At 53.5% G+C, this 13,263-nt stretch overlaps 1 protein-coding gene across 3 annotated transcripts; it reads right to left on the bottom strand.

The window, feature by feature from the left end:
* Positions 1 to 1,361: 1,361 nt before the first annotated feature.
* Positions 1,362 to 8,319, bottom strand: Fxyd2 (FXYD domain containing ion transport regulator 2). 3 transcript variants are annotated; one of them, XM_021637919.2, is made up of 8 exons: positions 8,169 to 8,319; positions 5,680 to 5,769; positions 5,296 to 5,397; positions 3,525 to 3,563; positions 3,303 to 3,377; positions 2,092 to 2,128; positions 1,904 to 1,934; positions 1,362 to 1,634 (listed from the first exon to the last, which is right to left on the bottom strand). In XM_021637919.2, the coding sequence occupies exons 3-7, from the start codon at positions 5,318 to 5,320 to the stop codon at positions 1,910 to 1,912; spliced, it is 201 nt and encodes a 66-aa protein (XP_021493594.1). In that variant the 5' UTR covers positions 5,321 to 5,397; positions 5,680 to 5,769; positions 8,169 to 8,319; the 3' UTR covers positions 1,362 to 1,634; positions 1,904 to 1,909. The 3 variants fall into 3 exon arrangements, with proteins under 3 accessions (XP_021493594.1, XP_060229012.1, XP_021493595.1); XM_060373029.1 differs by lacking the exon at positions 5,680 to 5,769 and having other exon boundaries at positions 8,169 to 8,301; XM_021637920.2 differs by lacking the exons at positions 5,296 to 5,397; positions 5,680 to 5,769 and having other exon boundaries at positions 8,169 to 8,318.
* Between the last annotated feature and the right edge of the window lie 4,944 nt (positions 8,320 to 13,263).

The raw sequence follows: 13,263 nt of genomic DNA, 5'->3' as shown, positions 1-13,263 counted from the left end.
AGGCTCACCAGTACTCTCATGCTTGTGCCTAGCTATCCCTGTTCAAGGATGGCTGTGTTTGGACCCCAAGGTCCGCCTCAAATGGGCAGTCTGGTCACCAAAGAACAGAGCAGGAGACATGGTGGCAGGCTGACGAAGAAGTGATTCACCCAAGACCACTTAAGTGATGGGCTGGTGTGGAGAACATTCTAGAGAACGTTCTAGAAAGGTAACTCCTTTTCAGGGCTCCTGCCTCTCTCTCTAGTGAACCACAGACCTTGACTACCTCGGTCTGTTTACCTTGCTCTGGCATCCGGAAACTCTGAGGAGTTTGCCTCCTCCCCAGCCCTAACCCTGGCCAGATCCGCTCCACCTCTGCTCATTCCTCCCACCCACTAGTGGGAGCTCGAGCACAGCAGCACTGAGTTCTACTTAAGGGTATGATGCTGAGCCTAGCACCCAGACTTTACCTGTGTGCCTGTTGGCCTCAGGCTCCTCTCACCTCTTAGCCCTCAGAGAAAAAGGCAGTCAGGGTGCCACCCTGTCTATGCAAGTCACTACCTTTCTCGGGGCGGGGGAGGGGGAAGCCAGCATCCCTTCTATACAATGGAAGCAGTCTCTCAAAGGACTGTCTGTGATCACCTGGGGGGAGGGGGCCCTTCAGAACCTGGGGCAGGGGGTTAGAACAGAAGGCTTAAGCACCAAGTGTACTGGTCTGTCCACCCTGACCGCGCGCAGTCCACCCTAGCACAGTCAAACGACGTCACCCAGGGCTCTGCCTATATACTCCGAGATGTAGATAAGGAAGCCAGCTGCCAGATGGTGCCAGCATCCCGCCAGCCCCCCAGTCTCCTTGGAGATTTCACAGGATTGGAGGGAGAGGGAGTTGGACCTCTTTGCAGGTCTCTGCCCAGATGGATGGGCCTGAAGCAAGCAGTAGCAGCGGACCCACGCTCATGGTTCACTCCTGATGGAGAAAGCCAACACCTGAAGAGATGGGTAGGAGTGGGCCCAGCTGGAGTCCCCTGGACCAGACCCACCCGAGGCTGGGCTGGGAAGGCTGGCAGCCTGAGCTGAGGCCCAACACCAGGACTTTAAGGCCACCCATTGTCGACACCCGTTGTGTTCCTAGGGAAACCATAGAGCCCATGAGTGTGGCCACAGACAGCTGCCACCTGGTTGGCCGAGAAGCAAGCTCTGCACGGGAGCACAAGGCTTCACCAGCTGCAGCAGAAGCCAATAGGATCCAACCGACTCGGCCACCTTCATCTTGACACCTTCAGACTCTGGCACCCAGAAGTCAGGGGGAGAGGCCTTTGTCCTGGGGGCAGCAGTTCAGGGGTGAATGATGAAGGGCCCATAGATGACCACAGCGAGCCTGCTTTCGTTGGCAGGGGCTTGTAGAGCGATTCATTGAAAACCAGAGAGGTGAGGCTGCACATGTACCTCAACTTGGAATAGGAAGTGGGGTGTTGAGAGGTTGGAGGAGGGGAGGGAGGAAGTTAGGGGTCAAGGGGCATGGGTGGAGGACCGTGAGGGGGTCGCGGTGGGAGCCTGGCATTTCCTTCAGCCCGATAGCTGTGACGGGGAGAGTGATGTACATCTGGGGACAGTGGTCATCACTGGTGCCCATGGGCTGGTCGGCACGGCCAGCTCTGGAAAGACAAAGGCAGAGATTGAGTTGAGAGAGAGGCTCCTGTGGCCCCCACTTTTGTTCCTGTCCCCCTCATTATTTTTATTATTCTCAATTATTATTCCCTCTGCAGCACCTGTACCGCACACACCCAACTATAGACCCTCAGTCCTCACTTCATTAACAGGGACGGCCCACCTGACCGCCCACCCGCCCCCAATTTCTCTCAGCTGGTCTCTCATTCACAGGCACGCTCTACCCAAACCCTCACTCCCCTTAAAGGGAACATACCTAACGTCACAGCTCGTCTTCATTGACCTGCCTGGGGTGGGGAAGAATAAACAGGATGAAGGCAGGGGGAGGGAAAAGTCTGTGGTCTCCCAGACTGAAGACCCTCTCCTCCCCATCAGGAAAAGTGTCTCACCCTCCTCTCTGCCCCGCCCACCTTGTGAGTCCCCCCCACCCCCGACAACACTCACCTGTGCTTCTTGCTGCCCCCACAGCGGAACCTTTTGCCTTGAAAAGAGATGGTAAAGTTTGCTGCCATTTCCCAAGGAGACCCTGGAACACTCAGTTCTGCCAGGCTTGCCCGCCTCCTCCAGCAGCATCAAAGCATGGGGCTCAGAGAATATGTCTAACTGTTTCTCTATTTAGATAAGGCTGGACCACCAGTCAATTAGTCCATCAACAAACGTTCACTGCACCGGGTCTGTGATGGACTGTGAACGTGTTCAAAGTGGCAGCTGGGACCAGAGTTCATGATGCCACCAGCAGTGCTGGGCACAGCAGGGCGGCTGCTCAGTACACACTCGGAGGAGGACAAGCCAAATCCAAAGTTCAGATCCCTGCCTAGGCCCATAATCTCCAAGGACCCCCCCCCCACATACACACACACGAGGCAGATCTCCCAGGAGCCCAGCTTTCAAGTAGAGTGGGAGGACCCACAGCGTGTGGAGATTCCAGAATACAGGAACCTCTTTGCTTCACCAAGTGTCTTTCTGACTGTGGTCCTGGTATTTTTCTTTTGGTTGCAACAAAATAAGGCAACACACATTTATTAAGCACCTGCTGTTGCACCTGCCAGAGCTCAAACACAGGTCAAGTCATTTTCCTCCCCCTAGAACCCTTCCTGGCTACCCCAGACCCTTCCACCCCTACGGCTATCTTAGGATGCTAGCCCCAGTCTTACAAAACTGATGGGATTGTCCCCATTGAACAGAGAGAAGATGGAGCCTCCTTCCGTGGCCAAGAGTTAGGACAAATCAGTGGTAACCCCAGGGCCTGGCTCCCAGCCTGGCTGGTTTCCAGCAATGTGTGGAGGGGTGGATGTCAGATGTACCGAGTTAGGGGAGGAGGGGGGTAGCTGCCACAAGTCTCATTGTCCGTCTCAAACGCTGACAGTTGGGGTAGAGGTGTTGTCCCTCAGTGTGCTGAGACTGCATAAGCGGTAGGTTGGCTAGGATGTTGCGTCTAGATTGGCCACCTCCTCCCTCCGGACATCTGTCCAGCCAGACGCCTCTTTCAGCTTCCCCTCCCATGGCCACCAGGGGGCACCCTGACAGACGTGGGAGCCTGCTGTCCGCTGCACCTGCCTCTCGTATTCCTCCCGGACTGGAGTGTGGTTGGGGACCTGGCAAGTGTCTTTACTGTATGACTTTGGGAAATGCCCCGCCAGTCAATATCCACTTACTGAGGAGGATGAGGAGCCCCACGATGAAGGCTAGGCCCGCGAAGATCAGGCCCCCTTTGCGGACGGTCTCGTAGTCTTGGGAGAGAGAAGACATGCGCCGTGGTGTGGGCACGGCCCCTCAGAGTCCACCAAAGTCCACCCACCAGCAACTCCGTGGTGCAGAGAGCAGGGACCCAGGGCTGGGAGCCAATGGACGGGGTAGGCAGGGGAGGACTGGCTTACCATAGACAAATGGATTCTCTGACCCCTTGGCACTGCCACCTGAGGAGAGAGCCAAGGACGGGGTGAGAAAGACATCACAACCCCAGAGGAATGGGAACTCCAGACTTCTCAGCCATTCCCCCAAGCCAGACGGGCAAGGGAAGATGGCTCTTTAATCCCGGGAGGGAGAGGCAGGCAGATCTCCCTGGGACTTCGAAGCCAGCCTGGTGTGCAGAGCTAGTTCCAGGACAGGCAGAGATACACAGAGAAACTCTGTCTCAAAAAGAGGCTTGGGGGTGGGGGCTGGGACTCCAGACCCCTCAGAGGATGCCCCGAGGACCCACATAGCCGAGGGAAGGCTGGGTAAGAGTGGCCTAGGAAGAGGAAGCTGGTGGGGACCCCAAGATTACATGGGCACCGTGGGATCCAACGCAGGGCATCAGTACTGTCTGAGAGGACCCTAGTCTCAGAAGGGCCCATACAACCCCTCTCATCCATAAGAGATGGAGGCACAGAGAGGGTGAGTAAGCCACCCCACAGCCACACAGCAAGTAAGGGGCAGAGCTGGAATTTGAATTTAGGTAAGGTATCACAATGAGTCTAAGTGCCAAGCTCTCTCCCAAGTGATGTGGAGGAAGAAGGCTCGTCCAGGCCAAGCTGCATGACCCTGGCCCTGCCTCCTGTGGCTCCCTTCCTCCAGAGGAAGCAAATATTGTGCTTTCTGCCAGTCTTACACTTGCATGGCTGGTGGGACTCTGGCGAGCAAAGCTTCGGTCACCCCATCCCAGCCCGCCATGCCAGCTGCACTCTTTGCTGCCCAACTGGAAACCTTCTTGCCCGGAGGCCCTTTCTAAGGAACGAGCAAGTAAGCAATTCCCAAGCAACTTTGAACTATGCCCCTGTAGTGGTCAGCTATGGGGCCTGGTGAGTCCAGCTGTCTCCAGTGGCCAGACGGGGTCAGTGCCTGGTGAATCTCAGGTATGGATTGTTCAGGAATCCAGGCTCTGTTTCCATGCAGAAAGTCTCCCCCACTTCAGTTACATTCAAGGTCACATGGGGATCTAGCGGCAGCCTCAGCCAGATCCAATCTAGGACAACCCTTTCAGGAGCCATTTGATGAACCCCCTTCACAACAGTGCTCTAGGTCAGAACACTCAGGATACATGGACCAGAAGGGGCCCTGTTGGGTTCCAGGCCTGAGTATGTGGATCCGAGAACCCGGGGCTCTTCTTGTGATCCTAAGCCAGCTGGGGAAGTCTGGCTAGAGAGCTGCTCTCCCCACCCCCAACCCTGGTGGCCCCTGACCGCTTTGTAATCTTAGTTCTCCATCAAGACTAGAAAATCGCACTGGGCAGGGTGTAGGAGGCTGAGGCAGGAGGATTGCAATGAATTTTAGGCTATTCTGGGCTATATGGTGAGTTCCAGGCCAACCTGGGCTACAGAACAAGGCCCTGTCTCCAAAACAAAGTCTCTCCTCTCTCTCTCTGTCTCCCTCACACACACACACACACACACACACACACACACACACACGCACACACACACACTTCTGCTGCTCCAACTTCCGCTATTCTGCTCCTTTTCTGGGGGAAGGAGGGTTGGAGTTGGGGGTCCTTTCGAATGCTAATTTTCTTAGAGGGCCACTGACTGGGAACCCAAAGGCCGGGGAGCAGGAGAGGAAATGGGTTTCGGCTGCCTACCAGAGGCAGCCCCAGAGGGAAAGGGGGTTCAGCTGCCCATCAGAGGCAGCCCCAGGCGAAGTCCTGCCAGCCTCACCAAGCATTGCACTCACCATCATCAGCCGACAGCCCTGTCATTTCCCCGGCCACCAGGGCTTCTCCACGATCTTCCTGTGTGGCCTCTTACTTCTGGGACAGTGTCTGCCGTGGGGTGGCTGGGCCGGAGGTGGGGGGCATTAAATATTAACAGTGTCAGGTAATATTTACCCTGGTCACAAGAAAAACTGAGTGTGCTCAGAGGGGCTCCTGCTGAGCCAGGCAAGGGGAGGTGTGGGGGAGCCAGAGGCAGGACGAGCTGCCTGCGCTCTCCAGCCCCTCCCAGAGGAAATTTCCAGAGAGCAGGGCTGGGATGGGCAGCGACAGTATTCTTCCATCAGCTGAGGAAGCTGAAAGCTGGGCAATGGGATGAGGAAGTGGACGTTTCAAGAAGCACTCACTGTGAATGGCGCAGGGGAGGTGTGTGTAGGGGTACTGTGTCGGGTTGGGTACCTCCAAGTCTCTTAACCTTCAGAGCGTCCTGCCACACCCTGTGGATGCACCATGAGAGCTATCATTCTCACAGGGCACTCATGCCTCCCTGAGGGGTTCCTAAGGAGCCTGGCCCACCGCGCCTCCCACCATAGTCCTCTGAACCTTGGGTCTGCAGCAAGATCGGCCTCCATGGCACTGCTCTCTCTGACAGCCTGTCCTGACTTCGTTTATTTATCGAGATCCTGAAGCCACAAGTAGCCACTCACACATCAGTCTGAAATGCTGTCGACCCTAATGTCTTACCCTGATGCCTAACACTCCCTCTTGTGGCTGTCCACCATGCACTTAAGACTCTTTCAGGAAGAGGCCCAGGCTTGTGCTTAGGGCTTACAAAGCATTTTCTAATGCTTTGTAATGCATTAGAAAAGTCTCTCCCTTTTGCATTAGTTCCCCCACTTGACATGAGATATCTGAAGCAGAGGGAAGTTAGAGGCCTTACCCAAGGTCACGTTAGCAGTGAGAGGTGAGGATCAAATTTATGGCTGTCCTTTCAGATTCAGGACTCACGTGTTTTGCTCATACTCCCCAGGCTGTCCCCCACTCACGGTGACTGTCCCCTTGAAAACTATGGTGTAGGTTCTGTGATTATTACTAGTCTTCTTTGGTTTCTGGGTCGCAGACTTGGCCTCCAAAAGGCTAATGTCCTACACTAGCAGGTGATATGTAGATACACAGATAATAGATATATAAATAGCTGATAGATACCTACATACACATAGACATACAGGCTAGATAGATGATAGCTAGATAGATAATAGATTGATGGATACGTAGATAGATAGATACATGCATACATATATACACACCTACATGTGTGTGTGTATACAGGCTACATAGATGATAGCTAGATGGATAATCGATTGATGGATGGCAAATGATAGATAGATAGATAGATAGATAGATAGATAGATAGATAGATGCATGCATACACATATACATACATGCATGCATGCATACAGTCTACACAGATGATAGCTAGATGGATACTAGATTGATGGATGATAGATAGATAGATAGATAGATAGATAGATAGATAGATAGATAATATATTATAGCCCTGGTGCAGCTCAGTCCTTCTGAAGGGAAGGGCTCCATTTGTGAGTTCCTGTCAACCAATGCCAGGACACTGGCACTCACCACTTGCTAAGCATTTGACCTTTGCCAGTTTGCTTACCTCGCCATGCCTCTGTCTCTTCATCTATACAGTGGGTAGGACACGGGACTCAGGGAAGTTGTGGGGACCGAGATAGACATATTAGACTATGCCCAAGGACATCGGGTACCATTGTTTCTGTGTTGCTTGAAAAGTGACAGGAGTTATCCTTTTGTTTAATGGTATCATCAGAAAGCCACCCACTCTCTGCTAAGTAGGTGAGAGGAGAGGAGCAGTGCCCTGGCTGTGCAGCTTCGGAGCACTCACACAGCTCTCCTGACCTTTCAGAGCCCAATGGCATGCTTTTATAGAAGTAGACAGCGGCCCCGCCCTGGAAGCATATGCTAGGCTCTCAGCTCTCACTGTCCCCATTTAATCGCTGGTAGCTCCATTTGACAGACAAAGAAACTAAGGCTGAACATTTGCTTCCCCCAACAAGGTTGAGAGGGGTTTGTGCCATAGCCCTCCAGAAACCAGGAAAACTGAGAGCCAAAAAAACGTGAAGCCTGAAACACAGAAAGGGGAGAACCAGAGCTGGAATGCCCAAATCCCAAGATGGCTGCCGAATCTGTTGCCATTCTTCACAGAATTCAGCAGTAGCTCCCCCACCCCCTACCCCTTATCATATTAGCTTGGTGACTATTTTTATAAGCCCCGATGAGTTCTTTCTGGAACAAGAGATGTGAATAGGTAGAAAGCTAGAAAGATATATGACAGACAGAGAGGCAGACAGAAGGATGGATGGATGGATGGATGGATGGATGGATGGATGGATGGATGGGCAGATATATAGGTAGACAGGTAGGTAAAACAATGAGAAAAACAGGTTGACAACTACTCTTCTGTCCTAGGTTCTAGGAAAGTAACCCCTCCACCACCACGATTCAGTAAAAAGGGACAGGATTAGCATCATCCTGTCTTACTGAGGTACAGACAAGTGGCATTACCTGACAGAGAGCAGGCAGCTAGAAAGTACTGGGACCAAGATGTCAATCAGTAGTCTGATGGAAGGACACACAGCTGGCTGAGGAGGCTGGTGAAGAGTCAGGTTCCCCAGCCTCTGGCCCAGAGGTGCCCTGCACAACACAGGCCCAGGACTCAATTTTGAGGTGTCCTTATTAGGGCAGCCTGTCTCTCCCATTTCTGCTTCTCCCACAGTTGTGGGGAGCTGGCAGGTGTGTCTGAAAGTGATGGATAGTCCCCTGAATCCAGGGCAGGGAAGGCCAGGCTTGGGAGACTCACCCAGGTACCACCTGTCCATGGCTGGAGCTGCTGGTACACAGGAGGTGTGTAAGGCACGCAGGAGCCAGGGAGTGCCTGCCCTTGCCTGGGGCCTGGATGGGAAGAGTGGCACTTCCTCCTTTCACACCACCAGATGAGTTGAGCTGGGGCAGCAAGAAGGAGGCAGGAGGCGGGGCTGCCCAGAGGGAACCTTACCCTGCATCTGCCTGCCTGGGCTGGTTGGAGAAGGGAGCCACGTGAAAGTAGGGGGAGAGTGTCTGACCTCCACTGGCATCCAAGGAAGGGGACCCTCAGAGCAGCAGAGTAAAGGACAACATCCTCTCCTTTCTCCACAGGGACCTTGCTGCCGCAGCCGGTGGCCTGGGTTGTGTTCTTTCTCTAAGAGGATGGCTAGAAGGGCACTGGCCAGAGTGCAAGCTGGCAGTATCAGAGCCCTCACACTAGGCAGGAGAGCTGCTCCAGGTGCAGTGGGGATTTAGACCCCGCTGGTCCTGGAACTGATGTAGCTGACTAGCCTCCTAAGCCATTCTGCTGGTGAGAGATGGGCAGTGACTGGAGCCACAGCTGAGTTGAGGATGCTCCCCTGGCAGCCCGTCCTTCCTCCCCACCAGAGCTCCTCCCTTAGCCCTGGGGACTTGTCTCATTTGTGATGTCACACCCGCTTGGATGTCCCTATGGGATCTCAACAAGAGTTCCGGCACATAATGAGGTCCTCTGAGAAGGGCTGAGCTTTCTGTCGGGAGCAGCCGAAAGGCAGAATATCTTCTAGTCCCCAGGGCTGGGGTGGCACCAGGAGCCAACAGAGGAATGACAGGACGGCCATGTAGTAGCTCCCAGGGTCACTGTGCCGTGGTCACCGTGAAAGGACAGAGCAAGGCCACTGCAAGAAGTCTCTGTTGGCTGACTAAGACTGGACCACAGTGTCTCCTTTAGGCTCCCAAGATCCAAGATCATCCTGGTGTGGCCATCCTACTGGGCTACCAGCAGAGCATGGACAGTGCTGGGTCTGGTCACCTTGACAACTGCTCTCTTTGTCCCTCATAACAGTATCCTAAGAGGGGGACTAATGACACCCCAGGGAGATGGAAGCACTCTGAAATGTTGGCCTGAACTCCTAGCTGGGTTAGGCTGAGGTCTGTCTTTCGGCTATAAGCTGGCAACACCCCCAGTTCCCACCCCAGCCACCAGAGAGGTAAAGGGCAGCTCCACCCAGTGACCCTGTCACGTGTTCCCAAGTGGAAACCTTAACCTTAAGATAGCCTGGAGCTCTGAGTGGAAATTCCCCAAGCCAGGTACTGAGGAAGTTCAGGCAGTACCCGTGGTCTCTGTAGACCTCAGCAGGACCCTAACCTCCCCGAGAGCCCACTTAAAGTTCTTTTACAACTTCAGTGCTGTGAAAGATGACATAAACTTTCCCAATAAATGCCCCGTGCTCCCCCCGCCCAAGACTTTCACTTGTAAAACCATTCTCTTTCCTCCCCAAGATTCTCTGAATACTGATTCTAAGCCAGGGTCTTTGTGTGTGTGTGTGTGTGTGTGTCCCTTCACTTTGTAAATTTTCTTTTTGTTTGTTTGTTTATGTGTGTGTGAGAGCCTGCATGTCTGGACACCGGAAGACAATCTATGGGACCTAGGGATTGAACTCACATTGCCAGGCTTTGTGGCAAGTACCTTTATTTGCCCTCTTGCTGGCCCTTTTATGTGCCTTCTTAACCTTACCCTAATGGTCTCTCGGACCCTGCTCATCTGTACGTTCCAACCATCCTGCCCCCTTTGGTGGCCCTCAGACCTTCCAGGACTCACTCCTGTCTCAGGACCATAGCACAGATTAGTTTTTGAGTGCTCAGCCTCCAGAGTTCCCACAATTCTCAGGCTTTTCCTCTTGGGCTTCACTTAGAAGCCCTCCTAGGTACCCTTTCTAAATTTTCACGCTACCTGAGTCCAGAGAGGTGGCAGCATTTTGCCAGTGACTCAGCCTCCAGGCTTGCCTAAGGCCGCCTCCTCTCCAGTCTGCCGCGTGCAGGCAGCAGGCAGCTCGGCCTCGTCTCTCTAGAAAAGCACTGAGCACTTAGCACATTTGCCCCCTAACACCCCAAAGTGGCCTTCAGGCTCCTCCAGCCACCCCCAGATGTCACGCCAACACACACACTGCCCCCCACACCTACACTTACACCCACACCCACCCACACACCCACCCCCCAGCACAGGTGAACATGAAGAGTCGCTTAGACCTTACTCACTAAGTCCTGCCTCAGACAGCTTCCCTGGCATATACCAGCCAGCCAAGGCATCATCGGGGTTTAGCCAATTCTGGGGACAAGGAGTCCTCCCTGAGACATCCTGATCCCCTGCAAAAGGACCCTGGCTCCTGCTCCCCTGAGAGCAGCTGAAGAAATGACTCCTCCCATGTCTGTGTGCATCACACACAGCAGGTGTAAATCCTCCTGTAAACTGAGCTTGCCCTTCTCCTGACCCAGGGGGCTAGAGAAGGATGCCCTTCTGCATCCTGCCATCTAAAATGCATGGCGACGCCTACCTCAGAGGCTTGATGTGGGAGGAGATCATCGGAAGAAGTGTTTGGCCGAAGGATCTTCCAACAGGGGTAGTACTAATCTCTACCCTAAGCAAGGAGCCCCCACTGACTTCTCCTGAAGGGTCCCTGAAGGTTGCCTCCTAGACCAGTGCTATAGCTGGGTTCCACCAGCCATCACCACCACTGGCCCAAGGCCTCCAGTCTTCCTAGGAAAAACACCAAACAGCATGCTCTCCCCATCAGTGTCTCGCCACCATTCTCCTTCTTGGAGTCTTCACTGTAGCAACAGGGCAGTGGCCATGAAGATGCTGCTCTCCTGATTTTTAAAAGAACGGGACAGGCCAAGAGCCTCCCGTTTTCCTTCTCTCTTGGGTTTCTCTAGATCCCAGAAGGATATCTAGCTGTGTCCTCCTGTTGTCTAAGACCCAGAGACCAATTCAGTCTTTGAGAATTAGTGGGATGGATCCCTCTTTCATCCTTGTCATGCCCACAGGGACAGGGACAGGGACAGGGACCTCAGCAGTTATGCATTATTCTCCCTGGCCTTCGGGCAGGTCTGTCTTAAGACTCAGGGCAGCCACGTGGACAATTCCCATTGCATTTGTGAGTAGGGGAGTCACAGGTTGGGACATCCAGCTGATTCTTGTCTCCCTAACACCCGCAGGAAGCCCCAGAGTGGATGTCCTCACCATGAGCCTTCCTGCAACAGGACTCTCCAGCCCAGCAGCCCGGGGCTTTGTGAGGTTTCCTGACAATCCATAGCATTGCATTTCAGGCCCCAGCACCATTTCCTCCACGTGGTGTTGATTCTCATCTCAAAGGAGCTTGAAAGGGGCAGAAATCCAAATCCATGAGAAAGCCCCGATCCTGATCTCAGGCCCATTCTTCCAGGCATGGTCCCCAGGGACACTGGGCAGGGAAGGTGGCTGTTCCTTGTAGGCCCCATCTGTTCTGGCTAGAGGTCCTAAGCCCTTAGGAATGCCAGCTCCTGTCTCTTGCTGTGACCACAAGAGCCTGGTCACTGGGGTCTTATAAAGCAAGAGCTTGGAGGAGGTGGGCCCCATAGAATCCAGTCCTTAGGTGTTGGCTTCAAGATGGCCGGAGCAGTGGAGCACAGAGGTCCTGGGAGTTGCCAAAGGGCAATGTACACTGAGATTCAAGGTCACCATGTTATGGCAAGAACAAACCATTAGTCCAGCCTCCTACACAGAGAACACCCTGGAGAGAAATGCATTCTTGATTTTCTCAGAACTCACACCTGGCCTTGACCCGGAGCTAAGGTGTTTCTAAGCGGTTCCTTGTGTCCACTGCTTTTGGAGAACCTCAGGCAGCAAGCCATACTTTTCTCTCAACGGCCTCTGGAGTCCTGAGATGGACTCCTGTGGCTTTCATGTGGCCTGTGACCATCGTGCCCTGGCCTATGGACATACACAGATCACCACATGCACTCACAGTTTGTGTCGTCAGTCACTGAGATGCAATCCAGCTCTCCCTACCCGGCAAGGACTCCACCTCTTTCATGGTTCCGGAGAGTTCCAAAGATCTGCTTTGCTTTTCCTGACATCACAGCCAGGCAGGATTTGGTACCACTGTTTCACAAAGAGCAAGGACTGCAGGTAATGGCGTGCAAGTCAGGACTGGAATCCAAGGCTAAGTGATAGGTAGGGACCCTTGCTGTCAATGAGGATGCGTCCTTAAAGAGTCAGTAGGGCTAGTACTGGCAACACCATGTCTTCCTGTAGGAATTTCAGGTTTTCTAAAAATAACATACAGTGTATAATATATGTATACACTGAAGAGTATAGTCTGTAGTCTATACTCTAGTCCGGAGGATACTCTGGCTTCGGTGGCTTTCCAGAGTCACACTGCTGGCAGGAGGCAGGCCTAACCCAACAAGAGGGAAAGTGACAGAGAGATGGGGGCTGAAGGTCACACAATTGGAGAGAAGAGAGGCCCAGGCTCTGAGGACCTCTTCAGAAAGGATCCCTCATCCTGCCTAATATCCCGAGTCCTTCAGGACATTAATGACAGCATTGCCCCTTGGCTGCCACTTCTTGTTGCTCAAGCCCATGGAACTGGCATTAGCTCCAGAAAATCAACAGGTGGTTGGCTTGAACCGGTTGGTTCTGCCAGCCAGGAGCTTAGGTGACAGCAATGAATCACACAAATGGCAATAGGTGACCATTCCCTCCTCTTTATGGCCTGAAGACAGGCATTTTCAAAGCTCCTCCCCTGGCTTGGGCAAACACAGCTGACCTTTCTCGCTCTCCCTGGGCCTCTGTGGGGGAGAGTGCAGAACAGCCAGGGACAAGGTGAGAACCAGACTGAGCTGGGGAATTCTCACCTGCCAGTCCTCCATCCTTTGGAGGGCAGAGCCCTGCCTGCCAGAAGGGGGAGGGGGCAGAGCCCCTTGACCTTGGGGTGTGCTTCAGCTTGGCACCCCTTCCCACCTCTGCTGCCAGCATTCAGTTTTGCTCTCTGTCTCTGGTCTCTTCTAAGAATAGTCTGGCCAGTTCTGACTTACAACCTGTAAGAAAAAAGCGAACAAACAAAACACCAGAG

The sequence above is a fragment of the Meriones unguiculatus genome, chromosome 1, assembly GCF_030254825.1.
Source record: "Meriones unguiculatus strain TT.TT164.6M chromosome 1, Bangor_MerUng_6.1, whole genome shotgun sequence".
Lineage (NCBI taxonomy): Eukaryota > Metazoa > Chordata > Mammalia > Rodentia > Muridae > Meriones > Meriones unguiculatus.
This window is presented reverse-complemented; position numbering and strand designations above follow the sequence as displayed.

Excerpts from the sequence above, each read along its gene's own strand:
- Fxyd2 (XM_021637919.2), bottom strand. The coding sequence starts at position 5,320 with ATGACAGGGCTGTCGGCTGATGATG. Across the intron at positions 3,378-3,524 it reads AGAGAATCCATTTGTCTATG|ACTACGAGACCGTCCGCAAA; the intron begins GTAAGCCAGTCC and ends CTCTCTCCCAAG. Across the intron at positions 1,935-2,091 it reads GGGGGCAGCAAGAAGCACAG|GCAGGTCAATGAAGACGAGC; the intron begins GTGAGTGTTGTC and ends TCCCCACCCCAG.